The sequence below is a fragment of the Mustela lutreola genome, chromosome 10, assembly GCF_030435805.1.
Source record: "Mustela lutreola isolate mMusLut2 chromosome 10, mMusLut2.pri, whole genome shotgun sequence".
In the NCBI taxonomy this organism is placed as follows: domain Eukaryota; kingdom Metazoa; phylum Chordata; class Mammalia; order Carnivora; family Mustelidae; genus Mustela; species Mustela lutreola.
The window spans coordinates 80,086,963-80,105,967 of record NC_081299.1 but is presented as its reverse complement, the minus strand read 5'-3'; the positions used below and the strand labels follow the sequence as shown (position 1 = coordinate 80,105,967).

Sequence of the window (19,005 nt, the reverse complement as noted above, 5' to 3'; positions counted from 1 at the left end):
TTTGTTTCTGAAAAAGTATCTTAGAGAAGGCAGTAGTTTAATATTTTTTACTTCATTGTTCAGGAAGTTCACTTTTTAGGCAACTGGATGTATGTGTGTGCTCGTTCTAGTACCTGATAGCAAAGCTAGGCTGGAGCTTTATATTGCTTATTTTGAAATATAATTTGATGAAATCTGTAAGATTATATAGAAAATGATAAATAGAAAAGACATTCATTTTGTGGACAGTATACTAATTGTAAATCCAACTTGACGACTATCCTACTTGACTATGCCTTTGAGTCGCTGACCAGAACAGATTGTTATCTTTAGAAATATTCTATTTAAAACTGACTAGTTAATTTTCATGCAAAAGGTCTTTTCAATTATTTCCATTGAGTTTTATTATAAGTATTTGTTTTAAAATATAAATTCTAGTGATCAGTGTTATTTTTTTTCTGTGATATTCTTGAAGGTAGAAGAAGCAAATGAACTCTACAAAGTTTGTGTGACAAATGTTGAAGAGAGACGAAATGATCTGGAAAATACCAAAAGAGAAATTTTAACACAACTCCAGAAACTTGTTTTTCAGTGTGATCTTACCCTTAAAGCTGTAAGTATTTTGTTCAGTATTTGGAAGGCCAGGGGCAAAAAGGGTCTAAACAATTGAGGAAGGGAAAAGGGTTCTTGATGAGTCAGGATTCTTCGGGGATTTAATTTCTAAAATTAATGAAACATTTGGAGTTTGGAAAACTGACTTTCTGCTTTTAAATAGTGGTAAATGGTTTGAGTTACATTTTTTTTCTGGTCCCCCACCCAGTAGATCAGTGATTTGTCCAATTAAAGTTTCGAGAGTTTGAAATTGCCTCTAAGCCACTGTCTTTCTTGGCTTGGTTGACAAAATGGATTTGATTGTTGAAACTTCTGTCAGCACTATGAGATCTATTCTTTAGAATTTGAGTAAACTAAATATTAAAATTGAACCTAGGAATTTATTTATTTTTTTATTTTTTTTTTTTAAATTTTTTATTTTTTATAAACATATATTTTTATCCCCAGGGGTACAGGTCTGTGAATCACCAGGTTTACACACTTCACAGCACTCACCAAATCACATACCCTCCCCAATGTCCATAATCCCACCCCCTTCTCCCAAACCCCCTCCCCCCGGCAACCCTCAGTTTGTTTTGTGAGATTAAGAGTCACTTATGGTTTGTCTCCCTCCCAATCCCATCTTGTTTCATTTATTCTTCTTCTACCCACTTAAGCCTCCATGTTGCATCACCACTTCCTCATATCAGGGAGATCATATGATAGTTGTCTTTCTCTGCTTGACTTATTTCGCTAAGCATGATATGCTCTAGTTCCATCCATGTTGTTGCAAATGGCAAGAACCTAGGAATTTATTTAGGAAAAAAGCATTCTGCCCTCAAAGATTTTCATTTGCCTCTTTAAAATGACTTGTATAAAAAGTTTATATATAAAATATATATATATAATATCCTTTTTATATATACAATATGTATAAAATATCTTTTTTTGATGTACATTTCACAAGTTTTAACACGTATAAATTTGTGTAGCCAGCACCATCACAGTCAGGATTCAGAAGAATTCCATCACTCCAAAAAAGTTTACTCTCTCCCCACCCCTAGCCCCTGGCAAGTGTTGGTATGTTCTCTGTCTTTATAGCTTGATCTTTTCCAGAGTGTTATATAAATGGAATTCTATGTGACTTGGAGACTGTCTTCTTGTACTCAGCATAATATCTTTGAGATTCTTCAATGTTATGCCTGTATCAAAAGTTCATGTCTTTCTATTGCTGAGTAGTATTCCATTATATTCATATTCATATTCATATTCATATTCATCAGTTAGACATCTATGTTGTTTCCAGTTTTGCGTGATTGTGAATATAATTCACATATTATATTGTGAATATAATTCAACTGCTATGAATATTTGTCTCTAGGTTTTTGTGTGAATGTAAGTTTTCATATTTCTAGGGTAAGCTCCTAGGAGTGAGATTACTGGATGTTATGGTAAATGTCTGTTTAACTTCATAAGAAATTGATAAATTGTTTTCCAGAATGGCCATAACATTTTCATTCTAACCAGTAATATATGAGAGTTCCAATTGTTCTGCATCCTTGACAATACTTGTCGGTTGTTGTTAAATTTTAACTGTTCTAATATGTGTGTAGTGGCAGTTGTTTTAATTTGTGTTTCTGGAGTGACTAATGATATTAAGCATCTTTTCAAGGACTTATTTGCAGTCTGTATTTTGCCATTTTTAAAAATTGAGTTGTTCCCTTATTACTGAGCTTGCATATTTTATCTTCCAGTCTGAAACTTTTTATTTTAGCAGTTTGTTTCAGGAAATAAAAGGTTATAATTTTGATGTAATCTAACTTATCAATTTCTTCTTTTATGTGTCATGCTTTTCACATTATTTCTAAGAGAGTTTCAGAGTCACAAAGACTTCTATGTTTTCTACTAAAATTTTTATAGTTTGACATTGATGTATGATCTGTTTTGATGTAGTTTTTATATAAGTTGTGAAGTATACATTAAGGTTCATTTTTTGCATATAGATGTTGTGTTAAAATTATGCCTGTGGGATTTTAATGTATGGAGGTGACTGAATGCTGATATGGAGAGGTCAATGTTACTGAAAGATGAATCACTTACTTACATTTGCCAAGGGAAGGGGATGTGCTGTACCATGTAGGGCCAAAGAAGTACCAAAGTACTCTTTGGTGAAGAGAGACAGGAGTGAGGGGAAAGCTGAGTACAGAGCCTTACTGGGGTTTCCAAGGGGAAAACAAGGTGGGGCAGGAAAAGCAGTATAGGATTGGCTAGTTTGATGGTCTCTCTTTGCTTAGTACCTGGCCCTGGGATGATTTAGAGCAGAGACAGTAACAACTTGGTGTGGGAGAATTAGATAATGAGGTTGTTTGGGTAGCATATGAAAGACATTACCCCACTACTGCCCACCCCTGTGCTAAGAATTGGTTAGCCCTGGGAGGAGCAGACTTTCCTCACCCAGAAAACTTTTTAAGATGTCGAAACATTATAAAATACAAAAAATAAAAAACATTATTGGGACGCCTGGGTGGCTCAGTTGGTTAAGCAGCTGCCTTCGGCTCGGGTCATGATCCCAGCATCCTGGGATCGAGTCCCACATCGGGCTCCTTGCTCAGCAGGGAGCCTGCTTCTCCCTCTGCCTGCCATTCTGTCTGCCTGTGCTCACTCGCTCTCCCTCTCTCTCTCTCTGAAAAATAATCTAAAAAAAAAAAAAAAAAAACATTGTTAATACAGGTGTCCACTTGTTTTAGTGCCGTTTGTTGAAAACATTGTGCCATCTCCATTGATTTGTCTTTGCATCTTGGTCAAAAATCAATTGACCATATTTTTATAGGTCAATTTCTAGATTTTCTCTTCTGTTCCATGGGTATATGTGCTTGTCATGCCCAAACTCTACTACTGTGTTGATTACTGTTTTATAGCAAGTCTTAAAATCAGATAGTGTGAATCTTCAACTTTTTTTCCCCAGAATTGTTTTGAGTATTTAAGATCCTTTGGCCATAAAAGCATTGGAATTACTTGTGGTATCTACAAACAAATCCTGCAAACATTCTAATTGAAATTGAGTTAAATCTTAGATCAGATGGGAAGAATTGACTACATATGTAGCATCTTAACTCTATAGAGAAAGTTGTTCAATCCATGAAGAGAGTATGTCTCTCCATTTTTTAGATACATGATATTTTTTTCATTTCATTTTATTTCTTTTCAGTGTTCCAGAATTCATTTTTTATGCACCACACCCAGTGCTCCATGCAATATGTGCCCTCCATAATCCCACCACCAGGCTTACCCAACCCCCTACCCCCCTTCCCTCCAAAACCTTCAGTTTGTTTCTGAGTCCAGAGTCTCTCATAGTTTGTCTCCCCATCTGATTTCTCCAAGCTGATTTCTAGATACATGATATATTTTTAATCAGCACTTTGTAGTTTTCAATGTAAAAGTTTTTCACATGATTTGTTAGATTTAAACCTCTGTATGTATGTATTTATTTGGGCAGCTATTGTGAATCAATAGATAAAGAGATAGATAAATACATATCACATATAATTTATGTGTGTGTATCTGTGCACACATATTTCTTTAATTTCAGATTTCAGTTCGTTATTAGTATTTAGGAATACAAGTGATTTTTGTATGTTAATCTTGTATCTTGCAAACTTGCTAAAACTAAATAGTTCTAGAACTTTTTTGGTAGAATCATTGGGGTTTTCTGCATAGAAAGTCATGTTATCTACAAATAGGGACAGTTTTATTTCTTCCTTTCCAATCTGTATTCCTCTTATTTCTTTTTATTTCTACCTTGGTAGAGCTTCCAGTTCATTATTGAATAGAATTGGGTAAGAGAAGATATGTTTTTTCTATTCTGAACTTTAAGAGCAAAGCACTTAGTCTTTCACCATTACATATGATGACAACTAAAGGTTTTTTGATGATGCCCTTTCTCAGATAAGGAATTTCCCCCTTTTCTAGTTTGCTGATGGTTTTATGATAAAGATGTTGTTTTGTTTTTTTTTTTCCCACTGCTGAGAACTTTGGGGTTGTTTGTTATTGCAGCACAAGCTAGCAAAACTACTTCAGTATATAACTGAATATGTATGTACATATATTCTTTAGTCCTTTATATACTATATACTATGTCATGTGTACCTAAATATGATAGAGGAACATCTTTAGAGCAAATAATATATTACTACAATTTATGCAACTTTTACTAATTACATTATTGTAAACACTTATAATTGTGTCTGCTTTTTTTCAAAAAAGATGTTGAATTGATCAAGTGATTTTTTTTACATCATTTAATTGATGTGATAATACAGTTTTTCTTTTGTAGTCTATTAATATGATGGATTGCATTGATGTTTGAGTGCCGAGCTGGTCTTGCATTCCTCAATAAGCTGCTTTTGGTTGTGATGCATTGTTCCTTTATATATTGCTGGATTCGATTTGCTAATATTTTGTTGAGTATTTTTTTCTTTTTATTCTCTGTTAATAATAAGACATTAGTATGGTTTTTTTTTTTTTTCCTTATACTATCTTTATCCAGCTTAATATCAGGGTAATTCTGGCCTTATAAAATGAGTGGGGAGGTGTTCTTTCCTGTCAGTATTCTGGAAGAGATTGTGTAAAATTGGTGTTATTTCTTCAGTTGTTTGATGGCATTCCCTGGTGAAAGCATCTAGGCTTGGGGGTTTTCATTTTTGGAAGAATTTTTACTATGTATTGAATTTCTTTTGAGAATAAGCCTATTTGAGCTAATTATTTCTTTTTGGGTGAATTTTGGTTGTGGCTTTCATGGGCCTTCGTCCCAGTTGTCTAGTTTATGTGCACAGAGTTGTTCATAGTTTTACTTTATCCTTCAGTGACTCAGTAGGCTATACTGATATCCTCTCTTTGACTTGTGATACTGGTAATTTGTACCTTTTCCCTTTGTCTCTCTGCTTAGTCTGGCTAGATAGAGATTTATTATTTATTTTACTGACCTTTTTGAAGAAGTAGCTTTTAATTTTCATTTGTTTCTCTATTGTTATTTTAAAATTTTTATTTATTTCTGTTTGCTTTGGGTTTATTTTTCTTTCCTTTTTAATTTCTTAATGTTGGAAGCTTAGAGTGTTCATTGAGACCTCCCTGCTTTTTGTTTTCTTTTTTTTCCTAAGATTTTACTTATTTATTTATTTGAGAGTGTGAGTGAGAGAAAGAGACCATAAGCAGGGGCAGAAAGAGAGGGAGAAGCGGACTCTTTTGTTAAGCAGGAAGTGTGATGTGGGGCTTGATCTCAGGACCCTGGGATCATGACCTGAGCTGAAGGCAGAGGCTTCACCAACTGAGTCACCCAGGTGCCCCGAGACCTCCCTGCTTTTTTTTTTTTTTTTTAAAGATTATTTATTTATTTATTTGACAGAGAGAGAGATCACAAGTAGGCAGAGAGGCAGGCAGAGAGAGAGGAGGAAGCAGGCTCCCCGCTGAGCAGAGAGCCCGATGCGGGACTCGATCCCAGGACCCTGAGATCATGACCTGAGCTGAAGGCAGCAGCTTTACCCACTGAGCCACCCAGGCGCCCCTCCCTGCTTTTTTAATATAAATATTTAATCATTTAAATTTCTCTCTAAGCACTGCTTAGAGAGAATTTTGAATTTTATATTTCTATTTTTGTACAATATTAAATATTTCCTAATTTCCCTTGAGACTTCATTTTGATCTATGGATAGTATAGAAACTGATTGTTCAGTTTCCAAGTATTTTAGAATTTTCTGGTTAAATTTCTGATACTGATTTCTGTTTAATTCTGTTATGATGAGAGAAATATTTTATATAATTTCAATTTTCATTTTGTTTTGTGATTCAGCATATGGCCTGTCATGGAACATTCCATGCATATCCTTTTAAAATGTCTGTTCTGCTCTTGTTGGCTGGGGTACTTTGTAAATGTCAGTTGGTTATTGTTGGTTTATGGTGCTATTTATTTCTTCTATATCCTTGATGATTTACTTTTTTCTTCCATCAACTACAGTGAAATGAGGAGTTCTTTTAAGTTTTTATTTAAATTCCAGTTAATTATGGGGCACCTGGGTGGCTCAGTGGGTTAAAGCCTCTGCCTTTGGCTCAGGTCATGATCCCAGGGTCCTGGGATGGAGCTCCGCGTCGGGCTCTCTGCTCGCCAGGGAACCTACTTCCCTTCCTCTCTCTCTGCCTGCTTCTCTGCCTACTTGTGATCACTGTCTGTCAAATAAGTAAATAAAATCTTTAAAAAAAAATAAATTCCAGTTAATTAACATACAGTGTATTATCAGTTTCAGGTGTACAATACAGTGATTCAGCACTTCCATCCAACACCCATTGTTCATCACAACAAGTATATTCCTTAATCCCATTCCCCTATTTAACCCACCCTCTACCCATTTCCCCTCTGGTAAACAGTTTATTCAGAGAAAGGAGTTCTGAAGTCTTCAACATAGTGTATATTTTTAATTGTCAGTTTTTGTTTTATGAATTTTGAAACTCATTTGCTGTGTATTAATAATTGCTGTATATTCTTGGTGAATTGATCCTTTTAGCCTTATGAAATGTCTTTTTCAATCCTGGCCATTTTTTTTTTTTTTAAGATTTTATTTATTTATTTGACAGGCAGAGATTACAAGCAGGCAGAGAGGCAGGCAGAGAGAGAGAGGAGGAAGCAGGCTCCCCACTGAGCAGAGAGCCTGACGCGGGGCTCGATCCCAGGACCCTGGGATCATGACCTGAGCTGAAGGCAGAGGCCCTAACCCACAGAGCCACCCAGGTGCCCCCAATCCTGGCCATTTTTATTGCTTTTTAGTCTTTATTTAATACTGATAGAGCTATTTCAGTTTTCTTTCTCTTATTTTTATTATGGTATATTTTTTCCATTCTTCTACTTTGAGTTTTATCATCATATGTAAAGTGAATTTCCTTTTTTTTTTTTAAGATTTTATATACTTGACAGACAGAGATCACAGGTAGGCAGAGAGACAGACAGAGAGAGAGGGAAGAAGCAGACTCCCCAATGAGCAGAGAGCCCAAAACGGGGCTCGGTCCCAGGACCCTGAGATCATGACCTGAGCCAAAGGCAGAGGCTTAACCCACTGAGCCACCCATGCCCCTAAAGTGAATTTCTTATATAACATATAGTTCCATATTGATTTTTTTTAAAATCTGTTTTGATAATCTCTGTCTTTTAAGTTAAATATTTAGATAGTTTATATTTAATGAAAATGTATGTTCCAGAATTAGGCCTACTTTTCTCTTTTTCTGTTTGTACTTTATGTTTTCCTTCATTAGTTTCCCTTTTGCTGTCTTATATTGGATAATTTGATAATTTTTTAGAATTATGTGTAATTTATATTACAGATTTAATTTAATCTATTTTTATTTATGTGTTAGAGTTACATTTTAATTTACCTAACATGCTTATTTGCGTTTTATTATCTACATTTTAATTTCCTGGGCTTTTGACTGTATGTCTTTTTACAGGGTTTTTTGTTTGTTTGTTTGTTTTAATGGTTGCACTAGGGCTATATTTATAAAAACTTTTCACTGGCCTATTTAGAACTAACATTTTACCCCTTCAGGTGGAACGTAGAAACCACATAGTCTCACCATATAAGTCCTTTTTACTTGTTTTGGGTTGTAGTTGGTATGTGTATGTTCTAACTATATACCTTGAAAACCTCACCAGACAATTTAAAATTTTTGTATTCAAAAGTCACATGTTTTAGAAAAGAGAGGTCATCTTTTTAAATTACCAGATATTTACTATTGCTGTTTCTACTCTTCATTTCTAAGGTTCTTTCCCTTTGATATCGTTTCTCTCTTTTCTAAAGAATCTCCTTTAGCGGGGCGCCTGAGTGGCTCAGTGGGTTAAGCCACTGCCTTCGGCTCAGGTCATGATCTCAGGGTCCTTGGATCGAGCCCCGCATCGGGCTCTCTGCTCAGTGGGGAGCCTGCTTCCTCCTATCTCTCTCTGCCTGCCTCTCTGCCTACTTGTGATCTCTCTCTGTCAAATAAATAAATAAAATCTTTAAAAAAAAAAAAAAATCTCCTTTAGCATTTCAGTTACAGTATGTCTTCTGGTGGTGAATTCTGTATTTCATCTGAGAATGTCTTTATTTCATCTTTATTCCTGAAGGACATTTTCCTTTGATAAAGAATTTTGATCTTTTCTTCAACACTTTAAAAATGTCCTTCTGGCCTCTGTGTTTCTAATGAGAAATCCATAGTCATTTGAATTTTTGCTTCCTCAGTGTGGAATGTGTTGTTGGTTTTTTGTTTTGTTTTTTGCTTGCAAGATTTTTTTTCTTTGTCTTTGATTTTCAACATTTTGATTATAGTTTACAGTTTACTTGGGTATGAATTTTGTTGAATTTATTGCTTGGGGTTCCCTGAGCTGCTTAAATCTGCAGGTTTGACTCTTGTAATATTTGGGAAGTTTTCAGCCATTGTTTCTTCAAAAATTTTTTATAGCACTCTGTCCTGTTGCTCTAAGACTCCAGTGACTCAAATTTTAGACCTTTGTTTTTTCTCTACGGGTTGGTGAGGGAGGTGTCTTCCCTCCCCCTTAATCTTTTCTCTTGATTGTTCTGTTGATCTGTCTTCAAGTTCACTGTCTTTCCTTTGTTACCTCTATTTTCCTATACAGTCAAAACAGTAAATTTTTCTGTTAGAGATATTTTATTTTTCTGTTTCTTTTTTATATCTTCCATTTCTGTGCTTAGACTTCAGTCTTCCCATGTTTTAAGATTATTTGCTCTTACATATTTAGACTGTCATAATAGCTGCTTTAATAAAAAGTCTTTATCCAATAATCCAAAAAGGTGAGTCATCTCAGGGTTAGTGTCTGTTTATTATCTTTTCTCTTGCGTGTTGATGAGATTTCCTGGTCCATCATGTAGCAAGTAATTTTGGATGGTATTCTGGACTTTTCTGTATTACTTTTTATGACTCAGGGTCGTCTTTCTAACCTATACTGAGTGCTGATTTTTAAAAAAAATTTTAGCAGGCATTTGATCGAGTTATGTTCACTCTACAGCTCCTAAGGAGTCCCTTCCAAGTCTTCTAGCTGTGAAACTTAGCTAACCTACTTTGCTGCTATTGAGGGCCAAGGAAGGAAAGGATAAAGACATAAAACAATAGGAATTTCAGACCCCTCACTCTTTAGATCCAGTTTATCTGGTCCTAGAGAAGAATTACCCTCAAAGTTATAGATGTCTATTTGGCTGCTACTGCCATCAGTGCCACAGCACCACAGTTTAGTGCGTGGGACTTGCTTTGGGGCTGGAGGACAAGAGAAAATAAACAGAGAAAAGACACCAGAAAGTCTCCCCGCCCAAACTCTTTCAGTTACATGTCTTTGAATAGGAGTTCAGTATTGCCTGGGAAACAGTAGGAAAAGAAATAACAGGAAGCATACCCCTGGATTGCTCATACCTCAGTTTGTTGTTTCTTTCCACAATCTGCCTGCTGCCATTTATTTTCCAGAGTTCTCAGAAAGTTGAGAATTCGGTGGGAAACGGCGGGGGGCGGGGGGGCGGGTAAGCCTATTCCATTTGAATCAGAAAGTATCCATAAAATGTTTCTAAGTATTTAAAATTGTATCTCATTTGTTTACCAAATTCTGATTAATGTGTGATTAATTTAAAGAACCAATTTTAGCAAAATGATTTAAAAGAATTATAAAAAAAATCCTAGGATTCGAAGTTACATTATAAGTTACTTAGGCCAACCTTTACATTTGACAAGCCCTTTTCACCTCAGACAATAGCTCATGAGAGCTAAGATTGATATGTACCTGCCAGTGTATTAAGATCTTTGCCTACATTAACTCATTTCATTTTCACACAATCCCATTAGGTAAATACAACTGTTTTTAGCTCCATCTTATTGGTAAAGAAACTAAAGTTTAGAAAACCTGTCTTCTCAAAACATGGTCCTTGGGCCTGACACATTATCCTTACATTGGGAGACTATGAGGAATGCAGAATCTTGGGTTTCAACTCAGACTTTTGCAATCAGAATCCGTATTTTGAACAAGAATCCCCCACATGATTCATTTGCACATTAGCTTTTTATGAAGGATTTGCTTAGAGAAGTTACAAATAACTTGATCAAGGTCACCCAGCATGTAAATTGTAAAGCTAGGGTAGAACTTGATTGAATGACTTCAGAACCTGTGCTCTTAAATACCGTGCTGTCTTGCCAAATGATTATTTAGCCTGTGTGTGACAACTCCAAAATTAATATAAGTTTTATATTGAGCTAAAAGGAAATCTGTTTCTTGTGGACCTTTCAAGTTATACCATATTCCTATAATCCCTTTTCTACAAAATAACACTTTAACTGTTTAAAGATAATTATTACCTTCCTTTCCTGAATGTTTTTTTCAGATTACACACCCCCAAATCTGATTTTTTTTTTTCATATAACATGGTTTTAAGCTCTCTTACAAGGTATAATCTTGCCTACATACCTCTTTAAAATGATGCTGTTTGGTGATCCAGTAATTATGATTTCCTTTAATTTGATGTGATAGAAATAAGGGGTTACTTATTTTGTATGTAGCGTATATATATTTATTGATGCCCACTGTGTAGATAAATGTAAGACAGATACCTGCTTTCAAGCAGATTAACATATACTTAGGAAGAGAGAATGAACACATCTGAAAAATTGGAGAGTAATACCTATCAGTGTATGAAATAGACTTTGAGGTTAAGGTTGCTTAAACTTGGACAAATCCCCAAACTTATGAAAATCTGTACAGTGTGTAATGTATAGAGACAGCTAATAGAGATGCTCTGTGTATATATTTGTGAATAAAAGTTCATATTAGCTAAAGTTCTTTTGAACCAATTTAATTAACTTTGGTTGTTCTGTCTAGTATTTATTCACATGCAGATCCAAACAGATACCAAATCCAACATTTCATTTCTTGAATATAGATATTCTTTTCTAGGTAAGAACAATGACTTTCTCCGATTTCTTTAAGTTTTCTTTTTATATAAGATTTTTTAAATTTACTTATTTATCTGGGAGAGAGCAAAAGCAGGGGGAGCAGCAGGCAGAGGAGAGGGACAAGCAGACTCCCTACTGAGCAGGGAACCCGATGCGGGAGTCAGCTCTAGGACCCTAAGGTCATAACCTGAGCCAAAGGCAGACATTTAACTGACTGAGCCATCCAGGTGCCCTTCTTTATGTTTTCTTCTCCATCAAAAGCAGAACTTAGGGGTTTTGGTGACTTATTTTCAACATCTCAAATTGTTTTTAAAAAATTTTTATTTTCACTCTAGGACATATCACATATGTGATTGTTGAAAAAGCAAAATTATTTGAGGTACAAAGATTCTAGACACTCAGGTTCTCTCACTATTTTCTGGAAGATACACATATCACATTTATGTCCTAGGAAAACTGTAAGTTATATCATGGACATTGAGGATTACTTCTGAATATCTTAAATTGTCTTGAATTATGAAATATTGAATGGTCAGGGATAAAGATTTTAATTATATTACTGAGAGGAAGAAGAAATGACCAGGCCAGTCACTAAAGACCTAACCAAATCAATGGGCTTTGAAAAATGGGAAGAATTAGAGCAAGAGTTTTGTTTTGTTTTAGAGTACATTCAAAAAAAAAGTTTATCTTTAAAATAATATAGGATAGAGAATTATACTGAGCCAAATTTATTTTAGATTATTGCTATTTTAAATGAAAGAAACTTTCCCCATTATTTGAAATTCAAATTCTCTCTGAACAGCTATCATAAATATTTGTACTAATCCAAGTGCCATTGGAGGAACTAAAATTTTGCTGTAGGTGATGAAAGCTGGGGATAGATCTAGTTTGAAGTCCTGTGTGCTAGAGGGAACAGTTCCAGAAAACAAACAGAATTACAGTATGATATTGGCTAATCACACTTTCTATTACTATACATTTGGTCATTTCCCCTTTAGGAGGCACTAAGGTCACTGTACTAACTAGAGGACTAGAAGAAAAGTCTAAGTTCCTGACTCAGGTTGCAGATTGGGGCACAAAAAAATCTAGAGGCAGGATGATTTTTGAGGTACCTGTGAGCCACCCCAGGTAAGATCCCCAGCAAGTCCTGCAGGATCTACCCTATGGGGATTCACTCTTTACTGTTTCTGTTAGGTAAGTGAGAAGGCTGAATAATTTAGGGAAAACAGATTTTAAGATTGGACTACCTGTATATATAACTCCTTTAAGTCTTTATTTTTAATAAGTACCCAGAAACATTCAGCAGATGAATTGATTATGCCAGTATATTCATTTGGCTTTTTAAATTATTGGTGTTTTTAACTAGATTCATAAAGCTTATTAAAAAGTACAAAAAATGTACAGGTACCTTTAGGATCAAGAGATTAAGTTCAGTTTACCATTAACTGGAGAATTTTCTCATCATAGCCAGTTGCAGAACTTAAACTTTACCATCTGCCATTTGAATTTCCTTTGTTCCTTGAGAGTTATAACACATATAAGCTATTCTTTTATGTGCACTTTTTAAATACTACTTATGCTGAGTCTTATTTATCCTTTGGGAATGCCTGTCTACCTTGGAAAGGTCTCAGAGGTTAATCAGAAGTTCAGCAGATTATCTGGTGTAACAAGAGAAATGAAGAGGAAACATGGCAGTCTTTGAAATAATATTAAGCCGATTGAGATTTAGCATTTATTCACATTGCTCACCTGGAAGCCAGAGTGGCATTTTATAACATAAATTCTGTGATAGCTCTTAACACCCTTTAAAACCCTCCAGTGGCTTCCCATTGTACTTAAATTCAGACTCCTTACTTCTGTTTAAATGCCTCCTCTTTCTGGTATCATCTCCAACCGAAACTTTACTCTTTGGACAAGGGTTCTGCCATATTGACCTTTCAAGTGTTTCTTGAGCATGGCAAGCTCTTTCTCACTCACTTTTGCTCTGGGGTCTCCGTGCTACCTCTTCCTTTTTTCTGGATTAGGCTTCTCCCTGAAACTTTACATTGGCTCTTTATTACATTAGGTCTCAGTTCAGGTGTGACCTACTCAGAGAGGCTTGACTAACCTGCCATATCAGAAGTGCCACTCTGCAAATGCATCCCAGCACATATTCCATAATTTGACAGTCTTATATAGTATTTATAGAAGTTTTCAATACCAGAAATTATCTACAGAATCTATTCACCCTCTCTTTTACTTCACCTTCAGGAGAACATAAATTTTGTGAGGACTGGGATCTCATCTGTTTATTTGCCATAATATACTCAAAGACTGGGTTTCTGAGAACACTAAATTAGTTCATTCGTGTACAACTCTCTGAATGGATTTGGCACATTTGCAGGCACTTGCTGGCTGTTAAAAATTGCTACTATTACTATGAGTAGTAGGAATAGTAGTATATGTAGGCATTTGTAGAAACTCAGTGGGATAATATATTTTGGATAGATTCAAGATAATGCCTAATTATTAAAGCTGAGTTCCTTAGGATACATTATAATTGGAAAGCATTTTTTAATAGGATTGAAAAAGTAAAAGTCAAAATAATTATACTCTGATTGAAACATTTTCCCTTATGTTTCTCACTTAAGAGTTTAGACTGTTGCAGTCAGACCATCAGCATATAGAGCTGGGGATCCTCAAAACACATCTGTCTCCTAATATTATGAACCAGTAGGACAAGAGAATGTATTTTTGAACTTTTCAGTTTACAGTCAGTTTTGCTGGCAACGATTGCTCCTAGATAGTGAATTACAACTGTTGTTGTTTGTTTGTTTGTTTGTTTGTTTGTTTGTTTTTCTAGATCTAGACCTAATCTAGACCTTGCACAAAGCCAGGCAACCTAGTATGATTGTGGGGATATTCAGTGTTCTGTGCTTCACTGTATGGCCTTTTTTCTTTCGAAATCAATCTGTCTTTATATAGTGTTCTGTATAGTGGAAGTTATTTTGCCTTTTGTCTCTGTCTGTGACCATAGGTGACAGTTAACCTCTTCCAGATGCAACACCTTCAGGCAGCCTCCCTTGCAAACAATTTACAGTCTCTCTGTGATAGTGCCAAACTCTATGACCCAGGTCAAGAGTACAGTGAGTTCGTCAAGGCCACAAATGCAACCGAAGAAGAAAAAGTTGATGGGTAAGAATTAATGTGTAGATGAAATTATCTCAAAAGATAAAACCTTTATTGCTAAGTTCCTATCTGATAGTAGGTGGTGTCTTTTCTAACATTGGCAGATTGACTTTAAAACTTTCTGAACTCATTTTATATTCAGATGTGACTCACTTAAGAGTAAAGCTTTTCATTTTGACACAGAGCTCAGTTCTTTGAGATTTAGAAATCCTTTGAGAATGGCAAATCATATTCATATCTATTTTGAATGTCTACATATTTAACAACCTACATTTTCTATAGACGTTATACTAGAAAAGTTTAACCATGACATGAATTATCGACCATACTTTTGCTACTCTTTTCCATGTTTTGGCTGTAATAAGTTCAAATGATTAATAAATTTTGTTCACATCTCTAAGAAGTTGAACCATATAAGATTTATTTTTAATATTTAATTACTCTGTTCATTAAAGTAGCAGATTTTTCTGAAAATAGAATAAAATAGTCTGGGTATTAGTCATTCTTCTAAATGATGAGTTTTATTTGGGTTTTTCTTAGGAATATAAATAAACCATTAACAAATAGTCCCCACACTTCTGGATACAGACCTACCGACTCGTTAGAGGATGTAGTGCGCCTTCCTGACAGTTCTAGTAAGATTGAAGAGGACAGATGCTCCAATAGTGCTGATGTAACAGGTAGAATTTCACATTAAAGAGAGCTCTGATTTATGGAAGATCAAATTGTTTAAATGAGATTATTAAATGAGTTGCAACTCTGGAATTTAAAAATCAGGCCTTGAATTAAAACTTCATGAGGCCTTATTCACAGTTGTAAGCACTGTGCCTGTCTTAAAGTTGACTATTTGATCACTGTACAGAAATTTGACTTGTCTCATTTTATGTAATGTCAGTATTTCACCTCATGAAATCTGTCTGTAGCCAAGTTTGACTTTAAATATTCTTTTCTTAAAGGTCCTTCTTTTATAAGGTCATGGACATTTGGGATGTTTAGTGACTCTGAGAGCACTGGAGGAAGCAGTGAATCTAGATCTCTGGATTCTGAATCTATAAGTCCAGGTACATAGCGTTTAAGTCTAGCAGAGAAAATTCAATGACATATTCCTTTTGGGGGATATATTTTAACCACCTGATTTTTTTAATCAACTGTCTCCTAGAGAGGAGTATATATATATACACATGCAGTTTAAAGAAAATTAAGACAAATCCTCATATATTCACCACCCAGCCTATAAGAAATAAAACATGATCAGTATATTAGCAGGGCCCTGTGGACACCTCCTTGAAAACCTTACCCCACTGTGCCCCAGAACAGACCATCTTCCTGGATTTTTTCAGTCATTCTCTAGCTATTTTAAATGTTTTACTACCTGTATCTACTTGAGCTTTGCCCTCTTTGCAATGTTATACAGATGGAATTATATATACCATTTTTTGTGTGACTTCTCGTGTTTTTTTTAGATCCATGTTGATGTGAATAGCTGTCCTTATATATCTTTACTTTATACTTATAATCTATATAGTATTCCATTCTGTGAACATAACTATACATTTTAGATTGTTTTGTAGCTAATTGCTTTGGTGAACCAATACAGTTAACACCAATTTTGTGCCTGTAATTACTTACTCAGTTTTTAAAAAGTACCTTTAAAAGGCACTTTGATAAGGAGAGTCCAATGCTCCTTAGAGAGGCAGGATAGATGTGTTGACTTCTCCTTAGTGGCTTCAAAGAGGATGACTTGCCATAGGTAATATAGCTAGCAGGGAAAGAAGGTAACATTTGGACCCATGAGATTCTTCCTTAGACATTCTTTCTCCTCCACTCTTCTACCAAAGATTGCTCCAATCCTGTTCTTACCAGCCCTTCTTCTAGGACCCTTGGCACTGTGGAATATATGTTATAAGATATAACCTTTCAGTCCAAGGCACTTTTTAAATAGTGTTCTATATATTACAGAAATTTTATTTATATAAATAAGTCTCTTGAAATTTAAAGTAAGAAATAACTTCCATGCAGCATGTGGGGTTTGTAGGCTTACTCTGTGTCTTCCTTGAAAACTAGTTGTGTGCAAGCGACACCCTGAAGTTGTGAGCCTGAATAATACTTCGCTGAGTGTTTGTAATTGACTCTGTAAAAACATGATGGTTGTAGCTATCCCCAGAAATTAAGACCCATTCTAGAGCAAGCCCTAAATTATTTGGAATCCCATAAGACTACATGTGATAAAGACAAAAATTTGAAAACTAGTTACATGGTAAATGGTGAAGACCTGGGGAGGCCTGACCTGGGAATGGGAAGTGGGGACCACCACAGCCGTCCTCACGTCCTGGAGTGGGAAAGGATTCAAGGACAGCGCTCATCTCCTTCGGGAAGAACGGGGACCAGAGGCTGGGCTCATGGGCAGGCAGGTTGCTGCTCAAAAATACAAGGAGGCCATCTCACAGTTAGAATAGTTCTAAGGAGAACGTGGCACCCCATGATTTCTCAGTCACTGAGAGCACAATTCAGAGCAAAAACTAGGTGACTGCCAGCCTCGTAAGCATATTTTGAAGAGGAATCTTTTGGGGGGAAAGATGTTGGTTGAAATCCTCTGTAAAACCTTTTCTAACTCTCAGCCCTAAGCTCATGAAGGCCTTGAGGTAAGTGAGATCTTCCACTTGGATAGCTTGAGTCCTGGCTGTATGCTCTGCACGGAGCAGAGGAACCTCAGGCCCTAGTCAGACGGCTTTGAGACACACGCAGAGTCCTTTGCTGCCACAGCTTGTGTCCTGTGCGCTCAGCTCCCTGCTAGGGATTTTCATTACTGCTTCCCGCGCTCCTGTCCTCCTCTCAACTTGAAACATTACCATTGTGTTGCTGTATTCATTAGATTTTTGTGTATTACTTTTGTAATTTGTAATTACAAAATTTGTAATTCGATTCAACAAGCATTTAATGACAGTGTACCATTGTGCTAGGCACTCTGTTAGATAGTGGATGGTAAGACATGAATAGAAAAGAATCTCTGTCCTTGTAGAGCATATAATCTCTTAACTATCACAAGTTGGCCATAAGGTCTCATTGGAATGTATGATTCCTCAATTTTAAATTTATTTGGAAAAGTCAGGTTTGGTTGAATTCTCTTTTGTTCCTAATAATAAAAATTAGAATTCCCTATATCCAAAGTCTGAGAATGGAAACAGCTTTTTGCATTGTAGCCCACAAAATAGTATGACTTGTGTTGTTCAAAAAATATTGTCATTACCCATTTCTTAAATTCTACTGTGAACAGTCAGGTGATTGTAGTCACAATTTCCTTTTAGGAGACTTTCATCGAAAACTGCCACGAACTCCATCCAGCGGAACCATGTCTTCTGCAGATGATCTAGATGAAAGAGAACCACCTTCCCCCTCAGAAGCTGGTATTGCTCTCACCTGAATCAAGTTCCCACTAAACCCTTTGAGCCAGCAACACTGCATGATATTAGGAAAATAGTATAATTTAAAGAATTACTTTGCTGTGTATTAAAAGACATTATATTGACTTAAATCTATCCCCAAAATTATGTACAAATATGGGTTGATAATGCACTAGTGAAATGTTAAAAATAAGAATAAAAGAATAAGTAACAAAACTACTAGATCTAAAATGTATTAGCAGGGTGCAAAAATAGGCTAGTTAGTTTGATCTTTTATAAACCCCATAGAGTAACTTAACTGTTAAAAGTGTTGCAATGCATGAGAAACTCTGAAAAAGTCTCTTTAAAAGAAATAGTGCACGAGAAGTTAGGCAGGAAAATTAAATAAATATGTTCTTGAGGACAAGGAAAATAATGGATGTTAACAGATATGAGAGAAATCAGTTACCTTAAGGACCTGAATTAGACTCATATAAATTAGTTTTGTACATTGAGAACTCCTTATACCTGTTTGGGCATCATTTACTAGAATAATATGGAACATCTGACCTCAGGTAGGATACTACTGGAAAACTAGCTAGTATTTCTTTAATTTTATGATGAATTCTGAGTAAGAGTAACTTTATCTTTAATGCAAATGACAGTGACACTTACTGGTCTCATACAGCTAGTTTTCTTTGAAGCTTTCATAGGGACATTTTCTAAGAATGTAATACCACCTCTGTAACAGCCTTCCAGGTGCTATAAAGGGTATATTAATAACAGTGTAGATTCGCTGATGTTGAAAACCTTATGCCATCCTATTTTAGAAGTATCTTAGTGGTTTTTTGGTGATTTTTTACTTACAGCTCAAACGTGTACTTTGTAAGAGATCTATAAATTAGATGCCTATTTTGCTGTT

At 35.5% G+C, this 19,005-nt stretch overlaps 1 protein-coding gene across 4 annotated transcripts in view; it reads left to right on the top strand.

Moving 5' to 3' along the window:
• ARHGAP29 (Rho GTPase activating protein 29) overlaps positions 1 to 19,005 on the top strand; it is a 63,100-nt gene that overhangs the window by 31,486 nt on the left and 12,609 nt on the right. For all 4 annotated transcript variants that reach the window (XM_059138474.1, XM_059138475.1, XM_059138473.1 and 1 more), the window contains 5 exons: positions 455 to 592; positions 14,552 to 14,709; positions 15,244 to 15,383; positions 15,660 to 15,764; positions 18,009 to 18,107. In XM_059138474.1, coding sequence (XP_058994457.1) covers positions 455 to 592; positions 14,552 to 14,709; positions 15,244 to 15,383; positions 15,660 to 15,764; positions 18,009 to 18,107 — 640 coding nt within the window. The remainder of the gene's footprint in view (positions 1 to 454; positions 593 to 14,551; positions 14,710 to 15,243; positions 15,384 to 15,659; positions 15,765 to 18,008; positions 18,108 to 19,005) is intronic.